The sequence below is a fragment of the Trachurus japonicus genome, chromosome 3, assembly GCF_045865225.1.
Source record: "Trachurus japonicus isolate A0001 chromosome 3, Traja_1.0".
NCBI lineage: Eukaryota > Metazoa > Chordata > Actinopteri > Carangiformes > Carangidae > Trachurus > Trachurus japonicus.
Window position 1 is genome coordinate 2,857,386 of NC_140909.1, and position 25,877 is coordinate 2,883,262.

The following is a 25,877-nucleotide window of genomic DNA, read 5'->3' on the forward strand; positions in this document are numbered from 1 at the left end:
TGTCTCTGCTCTGATTAAGGTCTTTGTTAGCAGCAGTGAAGTGCTGCGTGTGTGAGAGGAACACTTCTCTATCAACACCAGTTTAGACTGGAACAAATATTTATTATTGCATGCACATTTGATTTGCCGTGTTGTACACTGTAAAACCAAATGTTTAAGATCTGAACTCATTACTAAACACTTATCCGTAACACTTTTCAAACGCGTCACAGTGTTTATTCGCTGTAACACTTTTTAAACACTTTTACATGTTTATTCAGGAAAATGTGTTTAGGTTTTAAACACTTAATTTATATTATAAAATGATGTTATATTGTATTGATCTATTGATTATACTGTACAAATTGACTGAAAGGAAACATGTGAACACCATGATTCCTTTGTCCTCCTTTTCCTCCTCTGCTGCCACCCCCCTTCAAAAGCTGTAAACCTATAGGGAAACACTGGAATAATGGAATAATACAGAATATTGTACTTTAAATGTCTTTATTTTAACTATTATTATTCTACGTTACATTTTATAAAATAATATACACACATAAAAATATAATATTAGCCTATTTGAAGAACACATTCATACATTACATTCTCCTGTAGGAGGAATTACCATTGGGGACACAGAGCGGAGACAGAGTCGACCACGGCTACCTGCACAGATGACTAATCCGTCAACACTCGGCCTGCTGATTGTTATTCGTACGCAACAGCTAATCAGAGTTATTTTGGTGACACAGAAAGTGAGAAAGTGAGAAAGAGCGGGCGGGCGAGACAGAATCTTATAGTTATTGATCAGGAGGTCTCGTCTCGTCATGTTGCTCTGCTGCTACTGCATGAAAAATAAAGGCAAAGAGGCTGTAGAGCTAATCAATCATTTATATGTGACATACAGTAAATATGACAGATATAAATTAAACATGATAATACTCAAATCTGCTGCACTAAAACCTGATCACATCATTAAATAAATTCCAATTTGGACAGAGATGGAAAAAAACAAAAAAAATGTATGATTTTGTCAACAAGATAAAAGTGAATATTTCCAGAAAACTAATAATCTATTTGTTTTCCAGTATCCTTCAGTCAAAAAGAACATTTATTGTGATTAAAGCAGGATGTTGGTGAAGTGGTCTGGCTTTATGTAGCAGAAGCTGATTCTCCAGTTAATGAAACTCAGTAAGGCTGCAATTGGAGGATTTCCCTGCTGGCAGATGATTGGTTGATTGGACAATTGCATGAATAAGCAGGTGTATGAGTGCTCCTGATACCTGATGGTGACAAAAAAAACTATTTTTAGAGTTAGTACAGTGTTGTAGTACAGCTTCAATGCACCTTAACATTGACTCTACAAGTTCCTGTATTGGAGCACTGGGATATTAGGGTGGGAGAAAATAAATCAATACAGCACAGAGTCATGATATTTTGTGTGGTAACGTTGTATTGGTGTATAGATGCCAAGTATTGATCATTTATCATGGAACTACGAAATACAAACTTCACTTTTTAGTATCAGAATACTAGAGAAGTGTTGGTCAGTCTGTCTGCTTGATAATCTTGTTGATTAAAATGTACGGTATAGAAATTTCAATGTGTCACAAATTTATGATGTTACAATACTGAGGGTAGTGCAAAATGTCCCTTACGTGGGAGAACGCCGGTTTGAGCCCCAACCATAATGATCATTCACTGCATGTCTGTCCCCACTGTCTCTCCCTGTTTCCTGTCAAAGCTCCACTGTCCGATCCAATTAAAGGCAGAAATCCCCTAAAAAATAACGGATTTACAATAATATCATATCTCGTATATCATGGTGAGGTGGTGACTCAGATCCCTGAGGGATATCTCGTTGCTTGGTGCTTTGATGACGAGTGCTTTCTCTTGCTGGACTTCATTTGGGTACAGATCTGGAGGCTGTGGAGGCCATTAGCCACGAACTGATGAAGCCTCTTGAAGCCTTGAGGCTTTCAAGCCAACTGTGTTGACAGTGCTCCATTGGGACAAATAGAAAAACCAATATAAACATGGTCTCAACAACAAGTGTCTCCATGATTTTGGCTTTGTTTGAACATTTCAGATCATAACATGTCCAAACTGGAGACAACCACCACAACAATGTTCCAATCTTAAAGGGATACGCCAAAAAAAATTTTTCGTGTCTTGCCTCACTCCTGAGTCCATGACCAGCAGATAGACACCATCCTTTCCACTGTGCGTGCAGTAACAAGGGAGATAGAGCCGTATCGCCCGTAATTAGCTTAGCTCAAACACTGGAAGTGTATGGGTAGTGTTAGCCTGCCTCCACCTAAAGTCGCTAATTAGCTTAGCTCAAACACTGGAAGTGTATGGGTAGTGTTAGCCTGCCTCCACCTAAAGTCGCTAATTAGCTTAGCTCAAACACTGGAAGTGTATGGGTAGTGTTAGCCTGCCTCCACCTAAAGTCGCTAATTAGCTTAGCTCAAACACTGGAAGTGTATGGGTAGTGTTAGCCTGCCTCCTACCCGAGCTGAAATCAGCAGTCAGAAGCTGATTTCATTTTAGCTCTAAACTCTGTAAATATATCACTTTATTGACATTTCAAACATTTTTAGATGAGAAAGTAGCCGTTTAGATCAGCAGTGTGTCGTTCATTTGTCTAAATACAATTTTTACAATTTTGCTGACGAATTCGGCGCTACTCAAGCTAGCTGTTGTGACCAACGCACTTCCAGTTACTTTCACAAAATAAAACACCCTTTGCCCTTTACATACAGAAAACCATGAGGATAGAATTTGTGCTTTTACTTTGAAATAGGAAGCTAACCTACCCTCGATGTAGCTAGCTTGAACCAAAATAAAGCGTCTTTGCTTGAACCCTCCGTTTTGACCGATCTCGTCCCGTTAGCGGCATTTGACCGCTCAAGATGCCTTACCGGAGAGTTTTGTAGCTCTGAGACGAAGATCGGCCCGCCGGTTTCCCTTTAGAGTTGCTGAAGAGTTTCTCTGATGACTTTAGGTGGAGGCAGGCTAACACTACCTATACACTTCCAGTGTTTGAGCTAAGCTAATTAGTGACTTTAGGTGGAGGCAGGCTAACACTACCCATACACTTCCAGCATTTGAGCTAAGCTAATTACGGTGATACGGCTCTATCTCCCTCGTTACTGCACGCACAGTCGAAAGGATGGTGTCTATCTGCTGGTCATGGACTCGGGAGTGAGGCAAGACACGAAAAAAAAATGTTGGCGTATCCCTTTAAGTCTTGAGGCTTTCAAGCCAACTGTGTTGACAGTGCTCCATTGGAACAAATAGAAAAACCAATATAAACATGGTCTCAACAACAAGTGTGTACATGATTTTGGCTTTGAACATTTCAGATCATAACATGTCCAAACCACAACATCGCTCCAATCTTAACACAAAGCTAACACTAGCCTACTATATTTTTCTTCCATGGTTTGAAGTTACTAGGATGTGACACATGACATGTTTTCACACTTATATAACAGTGTAAGGGGATTCATTTTCACATGTAGAGCCAGAAACTCTACACAGACTATGGCTTTTTAGCTTTGCTGCAAGAGAAGAGAGCAGTTATTTTTACTTGTCTCAGCTGGAAGCAGGGCAAAAGAGAAAAGGATGGCAAAGAGAAAGAGAGATAGAGAGAGAGAAGTAACGTGATGGAGAAGAGGAGGAGGGAGATATTGGATACAGAGACTATGTGATGGTAAATGGGTCACCCTGATAGGAGTCTACAGCAGACCTGAGACTCCAAACACCTGGATGAAACCCAGCCAGGTGGTTCAGAGGAGAAACGAGACGCTTACTTAGCTAAATGTACGTGTTGCTGTGTTGCTGTGTTGCTGTATGAATTATGTATAGTTTCCAGTACATTATGTGTTTGATGGAACATTTAATTAGTCAAGCGAATGCGAATGCATGCCAGTGCTTGTGCAATGTTCTGCCACTTTATGCAAGTGTTGTATTAGCGTATGTGGGTGTGTGTATGGAGGCTTGTATGTGTTATCTTGAATTTATGTCTTTTAGGAGTGACAATAGCACAGCCTACACGCTATAGCCAGTGTTTCCCGGCGGCTATACAGCATTTCTACGCAAGTGTTATATTTCTGACATTGTTAATTAAAAACCGGTGGTTGATCAACAGAAAATTCATTAGTGATTCTTTGATAGTTGAGTAATTGTTTGAGCAGTTTGTCGAGTAATAACACAAAGCGTTTGTTCACATATTTTCACGTTATTTTCATTATATTCCCATTTGTTTAATGACGTCTTCTTTAGCAGTGGCAGTAATGTGAAGACCTCCTCTTGTACTTTAGCTGCTCATCGCTGAATTTTGGTTTTTATTTTCTATAATTCACGATTCTCCCAAAAATAATCGACAAATAATAAATTGGTGATGAAAATAACTGTTGGTTCTTCTGCTTTAAATAAGGATTCAGATGCAAATAACTTGATCTTGATTGTGTCTTTGAAGAGCAAAAGATAACTGGTGTGGTTTGTAGCAGACAAAGTGGATAGTATTTTAAGTTTTACATTGTTATAGTGTATATAATTTAATTTTCTGTTTTCTCAAGTATTAATTTGAACCTTACCCTGATTTCGATTTACTGTCGTTGTATAATAAAAAAGTGAATTTGTTTAGTACAGTTTTCTTCATTGAAATTTTCTTAATGAAACCTGGATTTATTGCAACTACTTGGTGTATATGTTATTGATTGGGAGTAATCAATGAGCCAATAAGGGAGAACCAGGATGGACCAGACTGAGGCATTACGTTTTTAAGGGCTGTACGTATGTCCGTCCCCTTCGAATTGGACAAAAAACATTCATTGGGTTCAAGGATGAGTTGATCTGACTTTGGTCATCCAATGTCAAGGTAACAGTGACTTCTTAAAACGCAGCTCTGATCTTGTGTCATGGGAAATTTCATGGGAATCCATTCAGATTTTGTACCAAATGTCCTTTTGGACTCAATGAACTGATTAGATTGTTGGCAAAGATCACTGTAACCTCACAAAGCAACACAACAGACTCTTTTTGTGCAAAGATGAACTTCACTACATGTGATGTCAAATCATTCTGGCCATTATTTGTACTGAAAATCGGGAATAGCAATAGCTGCCATATTTTCTGCCACATTTTGACAGAGGAAAACAACCACAAGGCACTAACATGGTTTCTTATTTCAGCCCCACATATACTGTATGACCAGCATTCCATCAACTTTGCATGCAAGTTTTGCACCTACACAATGCACACACACACTGAAAGATAACCACAAGGAACTACATAAAATGAAAAACTAAAACTGATTTAAAAAAAATTATTAATGAATAAATAAAGAAATAAAGCACCAATCTTAACCCTCCTGCTGTCCCCCTGGGTCAAGGAAGGAAGGAAGGAAGGAAGGAAGGAAGGAAGGAAGAAAGGAAGGAAGGAAGGAAGGAAGGAAGGAAGGACGAAAGGAAGGAAGGAAGGAAGGAAGGAAGGAAGGAAGGAAGGAAGGAAGGAAGAAAGGAAGGACGAAAGGAAGGAAGGAAGGACGAAAGGAAGGAAGGAAGGAAGGAAGGAAGGAAGGAAGGAAGGACGAAAGGAAGGAAGGAAGGAAGAAAGGAAGGAAGGACAAAGGGAAAGAAGGAAGGAAGGATAAAGGGATAGAAGGAAGGAACGAAGGAAGGACAAAGGGAACGATGGGAGGAAAGAAGGAAGGGAAAAAGGAAGGAAAGAAAGATGGAGGAAGGGAACAGACCAGGTCAACTGGATCAAAACAGGAAGGAAGAAGAAATAAGGACGAAGCGAAGGAAGGAAGGAAGGAAGGAAGGAAGGAAGGAAGGAAGGAAGGAAGGAAGGAAGGAAGGAAGGAAGGAAGGAAGGAAGGAAGGGAAAAAGGATTGTGGAAAGAAGGAAAGGAGAAAGGAAGGAAGGAAGGAAGGATGGAGGAAGTGAACAGATTGGGTCAATTTGACCCACAAGGACAACAGGAGGGTTAATAGTCAGAACAAGTGGTTTTGAAGGTGGGATTGGGTGAAAAATGGGACCATGAGTAAAACAAAGGGTGAAAACTATATTCATCTATAGAAATACATGAACCATGGAAGAAAAAAATATATATTCCACCCTGTGCCGGCTCCCATGGGGCCCGATGAGAAATAATTGGTGACAAAAACAAACCTGCAGCAGCATCACCACCGCTGCTGCTGCTGTGGCTCAGTCAGAATATGGAGGTTCATTCACGCTGTTTATGACTGAAGCTTCTGTGGGAAGAAGAAGTGAAAGATTTGAGCTTTACTCTTTTGTGCGACGTGACAATCAGGACCTGCTCTTCACATCACATCAGCAGAAAATTAGAAAGGCTGACGCTATTTTTAGGTGTTGTACTGCTGACTGAAGACAGAGTGGCTCAAAAGGTAAACCAGTGGGGGTCAGAGCCACCGACCACACATGAGCACAAGCAGCATCAGCACATTGCAAGGTGCGAACATCGGTCCTGGTGTGTGTGTGTTATTTATGTTGCCTGGTAATCACAGTTTGTTATTCGGATCCATCGCTGGAAATTAGGGAAGGGATAGTTCACCCAAAATTCAAATTTAAATTTAAATAACGGTTGCAAATGGATACCAACTGTCTTCGTAACAAAAAGACACACCAAAAAACATCCAAATACCTCCATGCTGCTCGTATGTAATGTCCGTCTTGTATTGAAGCCCTGACATGAGAAATTGTTCCGAAAATTTTTTATTAAGTATATGTTTTAAGCTCGCGCGATTTGCAGAGCCGTGAACGCGAGATTTGGACGGACCAGGAAGAGCAACACTGGGAGCTTCCGCTACAAACAAGCTTGAAACATAGACTTATTTAATTTTTTTCTGAACAATTTCTCATGTCGGGGCGTCAATACAAGAGGGACATTACAGACGAGCAGCATGGAGGTATCTGGATGTTTTTTGGTGTGTCTTTTTGGACGAAGAAAAGTGAGCTCCGTTCTCAACCGTTATATGGACATGCACTGCTACGCCGAGACCCCCTGTAACTCAGAGAAGCCACGGAGGACTCTGAAACTTCTCCCAGCCCTTAGTCCACATGAGGGGGAGGAGATAATGTAGTGAAATTTGAATTTTGGGTGAACTATCCCTCTAAGGCTACGTTTACTCGGAAACAATCTGAACAGAAAATGCAAAAAGTGGCGTTGTTGCATTCTCACTTTTTATTCCACATTTAGACAAGCGTTTTTGGGGAGGAAATCCGTGTGCATACGGTGACGCTGTCGCCGTCTAAACCAGAGGTCTTCAACAGGGGGTCCGTGACCCCCTAGGGGGTCCGCAGAGGTACTGCAAGGGGGTCATGAACTATTTGGTTGATTATACTATCTTGTATTTCCACATTTATGCTTAAAATAAAAATGTCAATTTAAATAGCTTGTATGCATGATTATCATGCAATTAACAGACATAGTTGATATAACAAAGTGTGTTTATAAATGACTGAATGAATGGCCATCGTACCTTTAAAATAATTTAATACATGAAGACTATACCAGTGTATTATTTGAATAGCTTGGTACTGAATTAAAGGGATACTAGGCCCAGTTTAATATAATAAAAAAATGTAAGTATATATTTAGCAGGGGTCCCTGCTCCATCTCTCCAGTAGTTTGGGGGTCCTTAGCCTGAGAAACGTTGAAGACCCCCGGTCTAAACGAAAGGCACATCCGATTAAATATTTTTCAGTTTTCATCCGCGAGCGTTGTGGTGTAAACACTAGGGCCTAAAACTGTGCATTTAGGATTGTGTGCTGAAAGCTGTAAATCCACGCTGTCTTAAGTGAAACAAGTGTGTGTGGAGTCAAACAATCGTCTTGTGTGACTCTGAGAGCGGCGGCGGCGGTGGTGGTGGTGACGAGCGGCTCCTTGACACTGAGGCTTCCTCTGTTTTCTCTCTGTGTAAACAAAAGGAGGATAGAAGGACATGAGAGACTGGCCTTCATGTTGTCATCCCCTCTGGACCGACCGCTGTCCTCACATCCTCACCCACTCAGGCCTCAGGCTGCAGCACCAACACCGAGTCTACGGGTTCACATCTAGACAGGAGGAGGGGCACATGATGTCATGGTGGCAGATAAATGAATGTATTAATGCTGAGGGGAAACTCAGGCATCTATTCGCTGACCTGACGGATACCCTCGACCCCTAAACATTAACATTAACATTAACAAAACAAAAGCACAATATAAGAAGGAACCATGTGTCCCTTGTCTCTAGTTCTGGTTGAATCAGTGCCTTGTAACTAGTTCCAGGGAGAATGGAGCGTCCTTCGGCTGAAAACCAACCTTGTAGGATCAGAGCCTCCGACCCGGTGTCCCAGCTCTCGTCTCCATGGCGACACCGCCACACAAACGTAACGCGCTAACCCGTAATCTCTTGTTGATGACACTGCAAAAACTCAAAATCTTTCCAAGAATATTTGTCTCATTTCTAGTCTAAACTAATCTCTTTCCACTTAAAATAAGACTCATCACCTAAAAATGAACTTGTTTTTAGATCATTTTCACTTGTTTCAAACAAATTTTCACTTGAAATAAGTAGAAAAATCTGCCAATGAAAGCAAGTTTTTTGTGCTCGTAATAAGAAAGAAAAACTTGCTCCACTATCAGATTTTTTCTACTTATTTCAAGTAAAAATCTGCTTGAAAGAAGTAAAAAGTGTCTAAAAACAAGGTGCTTTTTAATGTGATGAGTCTTATTTTAAGTAGAATGAGATTTGTTTTGACAAGAAATGGCATTTTGACTAGAAATAAGACAAATATTCTTGGTAGGACATTTGAGTTTTTGCAGTGCAGATAAGACTACACAAATATACACATGGTAACATGGTAGATGATAAATAACCTTATCCACCGCTCCATGGATTGATTTCTCACTGGCTTCGTTGTTGAAATTGGTCTTGGAGGAGTTCAGCTGCAGATAGTTTGACTTTCACCATCCTCTGGTACTTGACCCCCTGTCTGTCCCCAGTCCAGCCCACAGTCATACCAACATCTGAGTATTTCTGCATGTGGCAGAGCCCAGGGCTGTTAGCTTGTCTCCGTCAGCTTGTCTCTCAGTTGGAGCGGCCGGGCGGCGTTGAAGGTGCTGGGGTCTTCTTCATAATGTGTCACATCAGGGCTGAACTGGCCTCAAGTCATCCAACCAACTGGGATGTTTTCTTTCCTTCCGTAAGGATTCACTGTCATGTAGTTTACTATCTGTCATGATGTAGTGTCATGCACTTGGTTTCATCTCATACTGTTGATAATATGTTCTGTATTTTTAGATTAGCCGCCTATGGACTGGTGTTGAAAATTAGCACTTGTGCTAAACACACTCAAGCAAAGCATCTGGTCTGTCCACTGGAACAGTCTTAATGTATTTGTGATGTCCATATCAAATAAATAAACATAACATAACATCTACACTACGTACTCACTTCTGTGAGAGTGAGACATTTTGACAGTTTGTGTTGTCTCAAATCGAATCCTGACCGGCCTGTCTGTCCTCCCTTCATGAACCAGTCTGAGTCAGAGGGTCTAAGGACAGAGGATGTTGTTGTGATGCCATGTGAAGCCCTTTGAGACAAACTGTTTGTAAAAACGGGCTATACAAATAAAATTGCCTTGCCTTGCCTACTGTCATTGTGAATTTACCAGAACTAACAATTGCAACTGTTGCCAACGTCTTCTTCTTTGGACGCTACTGTCGCCTGTCAACACGTCTTATCGGCTAGTTTTGTTAGAAATAATCAACGCCTTACTTGTACTTTTTGCGTGTGTGGGCCACCAGACGGCGGTCACTGAGGGTGGGAAGAGTCCCTCGTTCCATACTCAACTTTTTGACCGGTATGAGTGAAACCATCCGGGTACTTCACTGCATTTTGCCATAGGCTACTTGTCAGTGTGAACGCACTTACACACTCAAACTAGTGAGTGTAAGTATGGAAGTATTTGAATTGAGACACATTGAGACTCTGGCCGACGGCTCAGGATGAAAACGAGCCAACGGGGCCGAGAACAGGACGAAGCCCTGGGGATTCATTTCCTTTCTGGAAATAGTCTACTTGCCAGCCCATAGGGCCCCATTGTGAACCCGGAAATGTTGAGTACCCCAAAGTCTTATGTTAGAAATATATAGTATGGGTCCCCAGTATTCAGAAACTGTCGGATGCTAACTTATATATATTGGGCAATTAGCATAACAGACATAATTAGCATAAATTAGCATAATTGCCTATATGGGCCATATTTCAACAAAATTGACTTGGCTGATCTGGGCAATATTGGAGTGGTTTTAGGGGTTATTGATGATGCTGATGCTTGATGATCATCAATAACCCCTAAAACCACACTAATATTGCCCAGATCAGCCAAGCAGTTGTTGAAATATTTCCCATAGCAATTATGCTAATGTATGCTAATTATGTCAATTATGCTAATTGTTCACTATATACAAGTTAGCATCCGGCAGTTTCTGAATGCTGGGGACCCATACTATATATTACTTCAAATACATGAGTTATATGTCCAACCAGCATCCTCTAAAACTTAAGATTTGGCTTAAAATCCATCAAAATCAGCCCACTGGCAGTTAAAATCTGGTCACTTCCGGTTTAGACAGCCATTTTGAATTTTGAAAATGTCGGAAATGGATTCAGCATCATCAATAACCCCTAAAACCACTCCAATATTGCCCAGATCAGCCAAGTCAATTTTGTTGAAATATTGCCCATATAGGCGGTTATGCTAATTTATGCTAATTATGTCAATTATGCTAATTGTCCAATATATATAAGTTAGCATCTGGCAGTTTCTGAATACTGGGGACCCATACTATCTATTTCTAACATAAAACTTTGGGGTACTCAACATTTCCGGGTACTCATTGTTGACAAGTAGACTATAACATCTTCACTGATGGTGGGGATGATGGGGATGATGGGGGGCTGCACGGTCCATGATGACAGTCCTGAACATCTGCAGCTGGTGGACCGTGTGATGGGCAGTGTGGAGGTGGGGTGTGTGTGTGTGTGTGTGTGTGTGTGTGGGTGCTGCTGAGTGGGCAGAGCGTGGCTACAGTAGCTACCTGGGCTGGTGAAACTGTAGTAACAGAGATTGGACTGCATGGCTTCCTCTCACAGCATCTCCCCCATCTGCTGCTCCTCTCTCTCTCTGCTGCCTTCGATGGTCTTCATGCCATCCCATAACTCTGTGATGCTGCCTCAGTCACAACCTATACTCCTCCTTTCTCCTGTATGAGTCCTTTACCTCTGAGTCAGACCTCCACTGCCTCATCTCGGCCCAGTCTCCGTCTTTACAAGTCTTCCTTTTTGTTAAGATGCACTAGACAGAGATGGATGCACATTATCATAAATAAGAAATCACAACTTGCAGGAAAATAGTAGGTTTACTGCCTCTGCAACGTCTATCTGACACCTTTAGCTCACAAAGAAAATAGAACTAGGACCAAAATTTCCTGAAGGGATTTCTCCAAGGGATCAATAAGGTTTCTATCTATCTATCTATCTATCTATCTATCTATCTATCTATCTATCTATCTATCTATCTATCTATCTATCTATCTATCTATCTATCTATCTATCTATCTATCTATCGATCTATCTATCGATCTATCTATCTATCTAAATGGTGGCTACTCCAGCAGAAACATAAACACAAAGGAATAAAAATAATTAATAATAAATAATTCTGCTATTAAAGGTCCCATATTTTACCCTTATCCAGTTAGGGTTAGGGTTATTTGGAGATAACATAAGAATCTGCACTAATCTGATCCAACAAACTTTAACAGAATTTGGACTAAAATGCTCCGTCACCGGGAGATGTACTGGTGTTAAAGGTATAATATGTAGGAATTGCCCCCATCTAGCGGTGCGGTTGCATATCTGAACCAGGGATGTCACAATTACTTGTTTTCACAATTAATCACGGTATTAAACGCCACAATTAATTAATCGTAAAGATTCTTAAATACCGTCACTTTCCAAAAAAGATTATTTTGGAAACACGGAGGCAGATGTGCACAAAAGTTAAGGTAAATGTAAGAAATACTGGTCCATTTACCTTTAACGTAACATGGTAGAAATTTAAATGTTAGCGTCTCATTTGTGATAAAAAAAACAAACAATTAAAATAAACTTAAACATTTGGTATAGATGACAATGATTTGAATATTTAAAACACTTCCCCTGGAGGATTAATAACTGGTTACATATGAATAGTAGATACTTAAAATATTTAGTGTAAAGATTTGTAATGTAATTATATTCTTGATGTTGCATTCAGGTGAAATGGGGCAGACGTCAGACAGACAACAGACGCTGCATGTAACAGGATAAACAAGTGGTCCGCCAGCACGAGGCAAAACAATACAGGTCTGACAACATGTTGTCATGGTGATGTGGTATTGTTTTACCGTCTTTCTCTGGTGGAGTAAAATGACATCCGGTTGGTTTGCCGACGGCCGTCTGCCTGACTGCACCTGAATGCAACACCGGTGCCTCCGTCCTTCCTCACACTACACAGTGGTGACAGTTTTAACAGGCCGTTTCCGTGGTTACCTACGGTCACGATGCAACATGGCCGCCTCGGTTCGGTGCGTCGCCCACTTATGTATTTGTAACGACTTGTAACAACTCATTCTAAGGAACCAGAAAGCTTTACTTTGGATGCAGCTGTGATTCACCTTCAGTCAAATACAGATTTATGAAAGACAGGTTTGATTTTTGATCATAAAAAGCCAAATAAGTTACACACTGGGGCTTTAAAGGAGCAAAACATCGATGTCCCCAGCTGATGACCCGTTTAGAGAGGTGTTCAGAGGAGCACAACTGCACAAAGCCACTATTATACAGCTGATACATACAGTATATATATGATTGCTCATTTGAAGGCAGAATTTCTGAAGGAAAACTGTGTGCATTTCTCTGAGGATTGAGCACTTTGATGTTTTTGAAACTTTACATAACACAGAGACCTACTTTATGATCAGAAAAGACATGGAAATCTCTCTCACTATATATTAGAAACATGCATGGAATCGCTGTTGTTCCTGTTCCAAGCTTTGCACTGTTCATTAAAAACTATAAACACAGTAAATCTTCCTTTAACCCAGATTCACTTCATCCCTCCAATTTCTAGTCAAAAATCCACAACATCAAAGTGTTTGACTGAGCTGCTCCATATAAATCACTAGTCACAGCATCAGCAGCAAGGCATGAAAATGATGATTCCCATCATCTATAAACAAGTGGAGCTCAGTCCAATCAGATGGTTTTATTTCATTTTGAGAATTTTTCACATTTGCTGAGGTCCAATGCAGTAATAACGTACACCTTCAAACACCAAAATATATCTAGCTTTTTTAAAGAAAGATAATGGGGTATACAGCCTGGTATCTGGTATTTCTTTATGTATTCTAGCATGGACGATGTTAGTAGAAAAAAAAAATCAATAAGCCTGATTGAAAGAAAGAAAGAAAAAGGCTGGATAGAGATGTGTGAAATAATAACAGCCATCTTGGTCTGTTTGAAAAACTGCAGCAACATCACATTTAAAAGATCTAAAGTTTCTCATAAATTTGCTTTAGTCTACGCAAAACGACGGTACCGTAGGACATGATCAAACACAAAACCTACTGTTTTATTGTTTTATTTTATCTATAATGTTGAAAACGAATGTATTCCAGTCGCAGCACAGCCGTGGAAACAAACCGATGGTAAATCTCTGAATGTGCAACGACATCGGCTTGTAAAATCCTTCAAGGTCAACCAGCATCCTGATGCTTATCAGCTATGCCAAGGATGAGCTGTTTTATTGTGTGTGTGTGTGTGTGTGTGTGTGTGTGTGTGTGTGTGTGTGTGTGTGTGTGTGTGTGTGTGTGCGAGTGTGTGTGTGTGTGTGTGTGTGTGTGTGTGTGTGCGTGTGTGCCCTGTGGTGAAATAATTGAAATGAGTTCACTGTCATTGCTCCTGTGTTGGCACTGCCAGCAACTTGGACACACTTTTTTTTTTTTTTTTTATGGTAAGAGTGGGCTGGGAATCAATTTAAATATCCTCAGCGCTTCTTTTTTATTTCTCCTTTTCACCTTTCGTTCCAAAACGAAAGGTTGAATTTTTTTATTTTTTTTTAATTTTTTTTTACTTCTGCTCCAGTCTTGATGTTCCCTGTGTCTTTTTATCTATCTGTTTTTTTTTTTAGAAAACTGCCGATGCCATTGTTTTACTCGCACCTATGTGTACTTTGGTATTGGCCCTGGCATGCATTGGTACTGTTGTGTGTGAGGTTTGCAGTTCTCAACGAGCCTGAAAATGAAAATCACACTGTAAAAACTCAAAATCTTTCCAAGAATTTTTGTCTTATTTCTTGTCAAAATGTCTCATTTCTAGTCAAAACTAATCTCTTTCCACTTAAAATAAGACTCATCACCTAAACATTAATTTGTTTTAGATCATTTTCACTTGTTTCAAACAAATTTTCACTTGAAATAAGTAGAAAAATCTGCCAGTGAAAACAAGTTTTTTGTGCTTGTAATAAGGAAGAAAAACTTGATCCACTATCAGATTTTTCTACTTATTTCAAGTGAAAATTTGCTTGAAAGAAGTAAAAAGTGTCTAAAAACAAGCTACTTTTTATGTGATGAGTTTTATTGAAAGTATAATGAGATTTTGACTAGAAATAAGACAAATATTCTTGGTAAGGTATTTGAGTTTTTGCAGTGCAGGTGTTGAAGCCCGAACCCGCCCGGACTTGGCAAAAAAAAAAAAAAAAAAAACAGGGAAAAAATGACGTCATTCCTGTAACTTCGGTCTGAATCGGCTTCGTCCATGGTTGTTCATGCATGGAAATGACAATAAAAGTATTTTAAATCTATAATATGCTGCTTTCTTCTGTCATAATAACACAGCTCACGTCCTCATCATGTCTTCACAGGAAACCAATGAGCTGGTGGCCATTAAGAAGTTCAAAGACAGCGAAGGTGAGTGAAGGCGTGAGGGAGGGAGGGAGATAGAGGAGATAGAGGAGGAGGGAGGGGGGAGGGGGGGTTTAGGGACAAACAGCTGCATCATCATCGCTGTTTTCTTTCATCCTCGAGCAGAAAATGAGGAGGTCAAGGAGACGACGCTCCGGGAGCTGAAGATGCTCCGGACGCTGAAGCAGGACAACATCGTGGAACTGAAAGAGGCTTTTCGACGGAGGGGGAAACTCTACCTCGTCTTTGAATATGTGGAGAGGGTCAGACTCAGCTGAACGAAACACACACTCACTGTTATTTCACTATGTGTACATGCTACGTATGTGTGTAAACTACAGTGGCAAGAAAGAGTATGTGAGCACTTTGGGATTTCTTAGTTTTCTGCATTAATTGGTAATTTAATGTGATCCGATCTACATCTAAGTTACAAGTATAAACAAATACAATGTGCTTAACCTAATACCACACAAACAATTATAATATGTCATGTCTTTATCGAATAAATATCCATTAAACATCCACAGAGCAGGTGGGAGAAGTAAGTGAACCCTTGGATTTAATACTTTCCTATAGCTGCAGGTCAGAACTGATCAACACTCAGGATGAATTCTGGACCGTTGGTCCTCACAGAACTGCTTCAGCTCAGCCATGTTATTATGGGATGTCTGGTGTGAGCGGCTCTCTGAGGTCACTCCATAGCATCCCTATTGGATGCAGGTCTGGGCTCTGACTGGACCGCTCCCTAGGTGGAGTTTCTTCTTTTGAAGCTGCTCTGAAATTTTACCACTTTTTTCTAGAAATGTGGGTATTTTGGGTAAACTTTTTTTTTCTAGAATTTTTTTTTACTTTTTTGAGAAATGTTTACCACTTCTAGGTTGTTGTTTTTTTTAGAAATTTTACCAAAATTTGTAACTTTTTTTTTTTTTTTGAGATTTTTTTTCCTGAAATGTTTAAAACGTTTTTGGAGAAATGGTACTAGTTTTTTCCAGATATTTCTCTACAATATTCCCGAAAAATTCACGATACCGGCCCTAATTTGAACATACGTACATTGACTAAAAAAGTAACGTTCTTCAGTCTCAGAACAAATAGGCTATTTGTGTATTTTTGGTGTTTGTGTCAAAATTTTGTCCAATGGGGGTCCGTGGTCTAATCTGTGTCAATTTAGGGTCCTTGATGTAAAAAAATTTTTTTGAGAACCACTGATCTAGAAGAGAAACTCTGGAAGTCATCAAACTGTGGGGAGCAAAGCCCCAAACCATGATGTTTCCTCCACCGTACTTCACCTCCAACATGATGTTTACATGCTGATATGCCGAGCCATTTATACACCATATGTACAGAAACTACCAAAAAATTTAAAATAAATAAAAATTAAATTTAAAAAATGAAATCTTAGTTGCATCAGTCCACAAAACATTTTCCCATTATTGTTGTGGAGCGGCAAACTTCAGGCCTGCAATGGAAAGCAAAGCAATTAATGCAGGAAACAAGGAGATTGAAAGGGTTCACAGACTTTCCCTTGCCACTGTATAGTATGTGTAGCTACAGGCTGCTGTAAGTTTCAGTCTGCTAAGTGTATTAAAAAAAAAGCATCACCATGGCAACATATGAACTATGCTGTTGGTGAATAATGGTATTCCCCACTGTGTTGCCAGGGTTTCCAGCCAAGTGTTTATTACATGACAGGTTTTATTCTCATATTGTACTACAGCCATTTAGCGCTCACTATACTCTGTAAGGGTAAGAATTAATTAATTAATTAATTAATTAATAAATAAATAAATAACACTAAAACCGGGGAGGAATCCCCAAAGTGAGGGAGGAATACTTGACACACTGCAAAAACTCTAAATCTTACCAAGAATATTTGTCTTATTTCTAGTCAAAACTAATCTCTTTCCACTTAAAATAAGACTCATCACATTAAAAAGTAGCTTTTTTTAGACACTTTTTACTTTTTTCAAGTATATTTTCACTTGAAATAAGTAGAAAAATCTGACAGTGGAGCAAGTTTTTCTTTCTTATTACAAGCACAAAAAACCTGCTTTCAGATTTTTCTACTTACTTCAATTGAAAATGAGTTTGAAACAAGTGAAAATGATCTAAAAACAAGTTCATTTTCAGGTGATGAGTCTTATTTTAAGTGGAAAGAGGTTAGTTTTGACTAAAATTGAGACATTTTGACAAGAAATAAGACAAATATTCTTGGAAAGATTTTTGCAGTGCAGGAGGTTGACAACATTAGCACACGCTGGCTGTACCGGGCAGTTAAAGCTCCTTTACTACAGGGATGATGATGATGATGATGATGATGATGATGATGATGATGATGATGATGATGATGATGATGATGATGATGTGTTGATGGTTTTTCCAGAACATGCTGGAGCTGCTGGAGGAGCTGCCCAACGGAGCACCGCCGGATAAGGTCCGCAGCTACATCTACCAGCTCATCAAGGCCATCAACTGGTGCCACAAGAATGAGATAGTTCACCGAGGTGAGGAGTCACTTTAGTCTGTCACTGGAGTTACTCCTCATACAGGCATTTAATATACGCAAAAAACTAATTATTGTTCTTAATCCAGCTATAACTGGACAACTGAAGTGCATGTGAACACGTTAGTCCGACTAATACCGGACGTCTCCAAATCAGACTAAAACACCCAGATAATATGATTGGAAACCGTTTTTTCTTCTGCATGTATTCACCTTAATCAGACTAAAACTGGACACATGTTTCAGAACCGTAGAGACGGCACAAAGTGAAGCAGAGAAGCTGGACCGAACCGGGCAAAAAAAAGAAAAGAAAAAAGAACAGACCCTGGAGAGGGTTCGTATTAACCTGCTGAAACGACGACGTATCTCCACCTACTGTCAATTATTCGATTTAACCTGGAACAAGGACAGAACACCGAGGAGACGCTCAAATCGAGCTGCTCGACTTAGCTGCGCATGTAAACTGATTGATGGGAATAACGGCGTTACTTTTCCTGGTAATTAGTTACTTGGGGGGAAAGTAAGTAGTAACTATAAAAGTAATGATAATGGTTTACATTTATATAGCACTTTTCTACTGATACCCGATACCCAGAAACCATTATTCATTCTGTCACATTCACACTGGTGGTGAGCTGGTAAGGCAAGGCAAGGCATTTTTATTTATATAGCGCATTTCATACCAAGGCAACTCAATGTGCTTTACATACAGACAAAACATTAAAAAAAAAAGAGAGAAGCATAAAACAGAATAAAAACAAACACTAAAAACAGAGGTAAAAGCAAAAAAAAAAAGTGTAGGCTGCCAATATGCGCCAAACGGCCCCTCCCACCACCACCATGATCATTCATAGCATACAGGCTTTGCCCAAGGACACTACGACAGAGACTGAGAGAGAGCGGGATTCGACCCGCCAACCCTCTGATTATTGACCCGCTCTACCTCCTGAGCTGCTGCCCAACACACTGCACACAGGAGGACAGGTGAACAGGAGGACACCTGTGTCCCTCCTCCATGTTTTGTTTACATTAGCATTAGCATTAGCAGCCGTTTACTCACCACTCTTCTTGGAACAAACGTCGCGAGTTCGACATCAAACTTTGTTCCGTCACTCGCCGGAAGGAGTCCGACGACAGTGGAGACAAATGTCAATGCTACCTTTGACATTTATTTTGTTTTTCTTATCTTTTTTAAACTTTTTTTTTTTCTCTACAGAAGTTAGCATGTTAAAGGTTGACTATGTAGAATTACAAGAACAACAACAGAAAAAGAATTCCAGCAGTCGATTGCTAGACCGTTGCTAGGTAAAACGGGCCGTTGCTAGGGACTCCGCTCTGATCAGAGGACAGCAGAGGAGGAGAGCTAAGCAGGATATTTACCTTATGTTTCATTTAGCAAGCTCCGGTCCGTTCGGCTTCTCTTTCTTTCCAATATCACGTCGGTCGACGTAGCGTCCATTCGTTTACTGTATGACCCAATTTTGTTGTCAAGACAACGATGACAGAGGCTCGTGCCCAGACTGTAAACAGCGGTTGGCAGCGCTAACGTCAGCTAATGTAGCCTAGCAACAGCAAAAGTAAAGCAAGCGGTAAAGTTGGTCATATTTTCCTTTATTTTCAACGAACGCGTTAAAAGGATTAGCGGTAATTTAACAGTTTTTTGTTGTCAGTCTGATTGTGAGGCACATTAGTATTATAATATATTACCATGATATATTAGCATCTCCCTGAATGTTGAAGGTAGGTTAATGCGTCATGTTGTGAAGTAAGAGATAAAATGCTCTGGTGGAGTAAATTAATACCATGTAGTAAATCAAAATGATACATTTTTAGGGTTTATATAACAAATTGAATTTGTTGGTGTTGGTTTTTTTGTGTGTAAGAAAAAAAAGTAGCTTCTAAATTATGGTAATAGGCCTGTGTAAATGAGACACAAATTGGGAAATCTGAGATACAAATCGCAGATTAAAAATGCTGTTTTTGAAAAAGGTGGTTGATAAATGTTAAATAATTATTTTATATTCCATCAGGTTTACAAATAACAGTTTGTGATAAGTCTTAGTGATGGTTTAATAAGCCTCTACCTTCTCAATCAAAAATTTACATCATTATTTCTGCATTATAGTTAAGGACATATGTTTGCAGAAGACATAGTAGATACATCAGTCTTGCATGCTGGCTTGCTGTTTTTTATATATGACAGTTAAATAGACCAGAATAAAGGTCCAAATAAAAAGCAGTAAGTGGAAGCATTGTTATGTGATGTTTCATATTATTTACAGCTCTTTGTCTGTGCTTCTCTTTCAGATATAAAACCCGAGAACCTTCTCATCAGCTCTGAGGATGTTCTCAAACTCTGTGACTTTGGTGAGTCTTTGGTTTTTATGTCCTTTGCAGCAGTAAATAATGTCACATTGAGTCGTTGAGATTTACTCATGCAATCCCATACACATTTGTCAAATGAAAGTATATTTGCTTAACACAGTCATTGGATTTTATTAGTCATTTTTTTCTGTTTATGTAGATTTGTTGAAATGCTGTCAAATCTTATGCGGTTTTAACAGTTTTAACCTGTGATTTCATTCTGGCTGGTTTGGTTTCTTGGGCTCAGATCACTGGGAGAAAATCACACCATTAATTTGTCAGCTCGTGTATCAGACAGATGCCACTGGAAAGCAGCCAAACAGGACAATAAAATGTACTCTGCTGATTGTTATCACAGTTAATCTGCTAGAGTTACATTTCAAGAAAGCCAAGTTAATGCCGGGCACCTGTTTCTTTACGCTGTGAAATAGGAATAAATTGTTCGATGCAGCATCCTTTTGTCATTTTTTGCAGTTTCCCAGGTGTATATTCTACATTTTAGATGGATATTTACTAAATCACACGGTTAGTTAGTTCTGCATGATTGGCTAATGCAACCCTGCTGAGTCAGCTGGGGTGAGATTTGTTTGTTATTCACTGTTGGAGCTGGCGTTGTGTTTATTGTGATTTTTCATGCTTAAAATGGACTCTCTCTCTCTGCGTGCACCAGTTATCTAAAGCACAGTCTCAGCTCGCCTGCAGTGACATAACTAATTAGAGTCTGGTTACATGGGATGATGACCATGTTGTTACTGTAGCTGTCCAAATAATTTGAGCGTTGCTGCTTTTTCTTTATTCTCACTAATTATCACCCGTTTCCTCTTGCTTTGTGAAGGACTGGAGTGAGTGTGTCTGCACTGATACTGGGATGTCTGATGATTTGATCTGAGCAGGTCCATGTGATTGATTCATTTCCATGCTACTCTGGCTCAGGTTTTGCTCGTAACCTGTCCGAGGGAACAGATGCCAACTACACCGAGTACGTGGCCACAAGGTGGTACCGCTCGCCTGAGCTGCTGCTGGGGTGAGTCTGAGTGTGTGTGAGTGTGTGTGAGTCAGTACGTTTACATGACACTTGAAAAAACCTTTAAAAAAAAAATTATTGCCTTAAAGGGATAGTTCACCCAAAATTGAAATTTCTCGCCGTAGCAGTGCATGTCCATATAACGGTTGCAAATGGATACCAACTGTCTTCGTAACAAAAAGACACACCAAAAAACATCCAAATAACTCCATGCTGCTCTTATGTAATGTCCGTCTTGTATTGAAGCCCCGAAATGCGAAATTGTCCGAAAAAAATGAAATAAGTCTATATTTCAAGCTTGTTTTGTAGCAGAAGCTTCTCGAAGCTCCTCTTCCCAGTTTGTCAAATTTGGACGAACCAGGAAGAGGAGCTTCCGCTACAAACAAGCTTGAAATATAGACTTATTTAATTTTTTTCGGAACAATTTCGCATTTCGGGGCTTCAATACAAGAGGGACATTACATACGAGCACTATGGAGGTATTTGGATGTTTTTTGGTGTGTCTTTTTGTTACGAAGACAGTTGGTATCCATTTGCAACCGTCATATGGACATGCACTGCTACGCCGAGACCCCCTGTAACTCAGAAAAGCCACGGAGGACTCTGAAACTTCTCCCAGCCCTTAGTCCACATGAGGGGGAGTAGATAAGGAGTGAAATTTCAATTTTGAGTGAACTATTCCTTTAGTCGGACTGAAGCTGGACAATGCATGTGCGCTGCTCCACAAGAGTAGAGACACAAAGGCACAAAGTGGAGCAGAGAAGCCGCCCGAACCCGGCAAAGTAAAGAAAAAAAACCAACGTCAGTGCAGATTCAATGCATTTCACACATACACAGCGCCACCAGCAAGAGTGATTTATTTAAAGGTATATTGTGTAAGAATTACTCCCATCTAGCCCGTACCCTATTCTCAGCGCGCATCCAGCCCAGACTGATGCGTCTGGTCGGGAACTGCAGTTGAGAATTTACTATTAAGTTTACTAAGTTGTTTATATTCAGTTTTTTACGAGGTGACAGAAAAGTCAACAGGACAGGCGGCGTATTAGCCCACTGAAACGACAGGTGACGCCGCATGAGGGGGCGATGGACCCGTCAGTTATTAGATTTTCTCAGTTGCATGTAAACTGAGACAAAGACAGAAGTCCGACTAGACGCCAAAATCAAATTTTGAGCCTAGCTGGATTAAGCTCTGCATGTAAACGTACTGAGTGTGTGTAGGATAGTAAGTGAGAAAGGATCCTCATTCTGTTGTCTGTTGTAAATCATTCTCAGTATTTATTCTCACCCATCCATCAGTTACCTGTCCTAGATCAGCTGCTCCGGTTTACACCAGAGTGATTTGTGTGTGAGGCGACATGAGGCCAGAGACTCTGCTACCAAGTCCACTGTGACTGAATGAAAGTGACTGATAGCAAATAAATATTGATTTATGCCAAAGAAATTGTAAATAAAGCAGAATAATGGCCAGTTAATGCAGGGCTCCAGACTATAGGAGCACAGTGGCTGCTAACTTAACATTTTAAGAAAATTTAGGGGCACATACTGTAAATGGACTCGCACAGGAAGTATTCACTTTTACTTTTCATTCACGAACCTCACACACATTGGCCTGATTGTAATGACAGATTCCAGGTTCTTTGAGTGTTAAAAAAAAACAAACAGCAAATTTACTGGTTGCATGTGTGCAAGGAGATGAAAAATGTATTTGCACTGTCTCAGATTTTAAGGGCAAAATGTCTCAATTTAAAGGCAAACTAGAGTTAAAGGGCTCCTGGACATACAGATGCTGTGAACATCAGACCTCAGTGTCTTAGTGTCTTAATGTCATTGAACTCAGCTGTATTTATGAATATAATACGTAAACTAAGATGTCAAACAGAGGGGACTTCTACACCACAGGACATGATGATTAGTTTAGTTTATTTCGGTCAATACATGTCATTAAAAGAAAAGTAACAAACCAGAAAGAAAAAAGTAAATAAAGAAAAATAACATCAATCAGAGTAAACAATAAGTAAACAGAAAAAGAAAATTTGGACCGAAAAGGCTGAAGCATAGCTTATTACGCCTACCCTGTTACAACTCTGGGTAATTTAAAAAATGTTTAAATGTACAATTTGTTATTTATTAATAAAAGAAATAAGCAATCACAAAAGAGTGAAAAGAGAGAAGCTGCTTGATTTGATTTCTCTTCCTTTCCTTTCCCTTCCTTCCTCTTCTCCTTTCCTTTCTTCCTCCCCTACTTCCTTCCTCCTCAAAAAAAAGAGGAAAAAAAGAAAAGAAAAAGACAATCAAACATACAGAAAACAGAACAAAAATAGCAGCAGCATTATAGCACGTGTCACCACTCATTACTCTAATTTATATAAATTAATCATCCTGTTTTTAAGTACTTTTTTAAATAAGATTATGGTATTGCATGTTTTTAAGTCATTCTCCGATTTGTTCCATAAATTAACAGCTGTTACCGTAGTGCATTGTAAAGCTCATCATTCAGGATCGGTCTTTGTTGATTTTCCACTTGAGTCGTCTAAATGAGTGAAACAGAGGAGATGGAGGAGTTGGAGCCCAGATGGTGATGGTGCAGCCAGCCAGGCTCTAACAGCTCAGGCCAAAGGGTCCAAAGAGGCTGGAGTGGTGGTCAAGGTCTTGGCCGACGATGTCTGATCTGTTTCATACGGTCACAGTATTGATGATGATAATAAAACAACAACAACAACACTGATCTGGCTCAGTGTTGGTCTGTTGTTGTGCTGCACACTGAAATAGGACACGCACACACGCTAGGTAGGTACCAGGATAAAAATAGCAAGTGGGGCCAGTTTTCTAAACTGGGTTTGACAGATCTGCAGGGGTCCATGAGGGGGGGGGGTTACAGAGAGAAGACCTTTCTTAATACATCACCTCACCTGGAGTACAGCTGCACACAGTTAACGTGTCTGGTCGTAACTGGTTCACTGTGAAACGATCTGTCTCTAAAACATCAACAGTCAAACTCTGGAGCTAAATGAACATCCCAGTGTTCAGCTCCATTAGTTCTGTATTTAGCTTAAAGGGATAGTTCAACATTTTGGCAAATTGGCCCATTGCCATAATCCCTATAGTCATAGCAGTAGGTTCGTTATTACCTTTGATTGTCGGTGCAAGGTGTTTTTAGAACAGTGGAGCAGAGCCGTGAGCTGCTCAGAGCTACGCTACGGAGGCTCATTATGGGATTTCTTGGTTTCCCTCATCAAACTCATCAAATACACAATCCAACAACTCCACAACGCTCTGGTGGACAAGTTATGCTATGAGATAATAACACAACGTTACCACACAGAGTTGTTTTAGAGGGAAATACAGAGACTGCTTGCTGAAAAACTGTCCCTGAAGGCAACGTGCATCAGCGGTTTTACATGAATTTCCCTCTAAAACAACTCTGTGTGGTAACGTTGTGTTATTATCTCATAGCGTGGTGAATGTGCAGCTCACAACTTGTCCACCAGAGCGTTGTGGAGTTGTTGGATTGTGTATTTAATGAGTTTGATGAGGGAAACCAAGAAATCCCATAATGAGCCTCCGTAGCGTAGCTCTGAGCAGCTCACGGCTCTGCTCCGCCATTCTAAAAATAGCTTGCACCGACAATTAAAGGTAACGATCAACCTACTGCTATGACTATAGGGATTATGGCAATGGGCCAGTTTGCTAAAATGTTGAACTATCCCTTTAAGAACACTGCATCCTCTGTAGCTCAGTTCTTTTCTTGTAATGTAAAAATATATTTCACCATTTCATCTCCACTTCTAAAAATGTCTTGTTCTCGTCTGACCAACTGTTCACAACCCACGGGATGTTCAGTAATATAATTAGAGGGGGGAACAGTGTTTCAATGTCAGTGCCAACAAACACAAGGGGTTAAATCAAACATCCTCCTCTAACTCTAACCCAGAGTTCAGTCCCCTCAAACTACTTTGTGTATTTTATTTTATTTTTTTGCTTATTCACATTTTTCACCCTCATGTTGAATTCTCATTTACATCTCTTGTGCTTCCTCGTGGTCCAGGGCCGTTGCTAGGAATTCTGGGCCCCCTTAAAGAATACTAAAGTGGGCCCCTCCCCCCTAACTTTTACTTTTTTTTCTTAGACTACGTATGTATTATCATTTTTTATTTAGCCTACTTTGTTTTGATGCTAATGCAGCATTACACTGCAAAAACTCAAGTATCTTAGCAAGAATATTTGTCTTATTTCTAGTCAAAATGTCATTTCTAGTCAAAACAAATCTCATTCTACTTAAAATAAGACTCATCATATTAAAAGCAGCTTGTTATTAGACACTTTTTACTCCTTTCAAGCAGATTTTCACTTGGAATAAGTAGAAGTAAGTTTTTCTTTCTTATTACAAGCACAAAAAACTTACTTTCACTGGCAGATTTTTCTATTTATTGTGAATTTAAGTGAAAATTATCTAAATTTTTTAGGTAATGAGTCTTATTTTAAGTGGAAAGAGATTAGTTTTGACTAGAAATGAGACATTTGGACAAGAAATAAGACAAATATTCTTGGAAAGATGTAGAGTTTTTACAGTGTACTATGAGTATTAGTCAGGGTCTTACGCAGAATAATTCAGTCATACAAAGATTAGACTACTGGGGTTTTTTATGGGCCCCACTGGGCGCTGGGCCCCTAGAGTTATCACCACCTTTCTCCCCTATACAACGACCCTGTCGTGGTTCGAATCCTCTCTAGTACTGAAAAAATAAAATAAAGAACGAGGATGATGGTGATGATGATGATGATGAGTCACCGGCTACAGATGTAAGACCTGAACCGTCGTCCTGAGATCAGGTTGATGTAGCGTTTGAAGCGTTTTGCTGCTGCATCGAGTGTCCGTTGTAGCTCGGCAGAGACTCAGAACGTCATCGAGCCTCACGCTGCTGCTGCTGCTGCTGCTGTAGCCTGATTTAGTAAATGCCCTGGAACATTTATTGAGAC

The 25,877-nt window shown here is 39.9% G+C and overlaps 1 protein-coding gene across 1 annotated transcript in view; it reads left to right on the plus strand.

Moving 5' to 3' along the window:
• The window catches only part of cdkl5 (cyclin dependent kinase like 5), an 81,855-nt gene that overhangs the window by 20,006 nt on the left and 35,972 nt on the right, over window positions 1-25,877 (plus strand). The window contains exons 3-7 of the mRNA XM_085805190.1: window positions 14,970-15,015; window positions 15,136-15,272; window positions 17,393-17,513; window positions 19,820-19,879; window positions 20,810-20,900. Of these exons, the coding sequence (XP_085661316.1) occupies window positions 14,970-15,015; window positions 15,136-15,272; window positions 17,393-17,513; window positions 19,820-19,879; window positions 20,810-20,900 (455 nt within the window). The remainder of the gene's footprint in view (window positions 1-14,969; window positions 15,016-15,135; window positions 15,273-17,392; window positions 17,514-19,819; window positions 19,880-20,809; window positions 20,901-25,877) is intronic.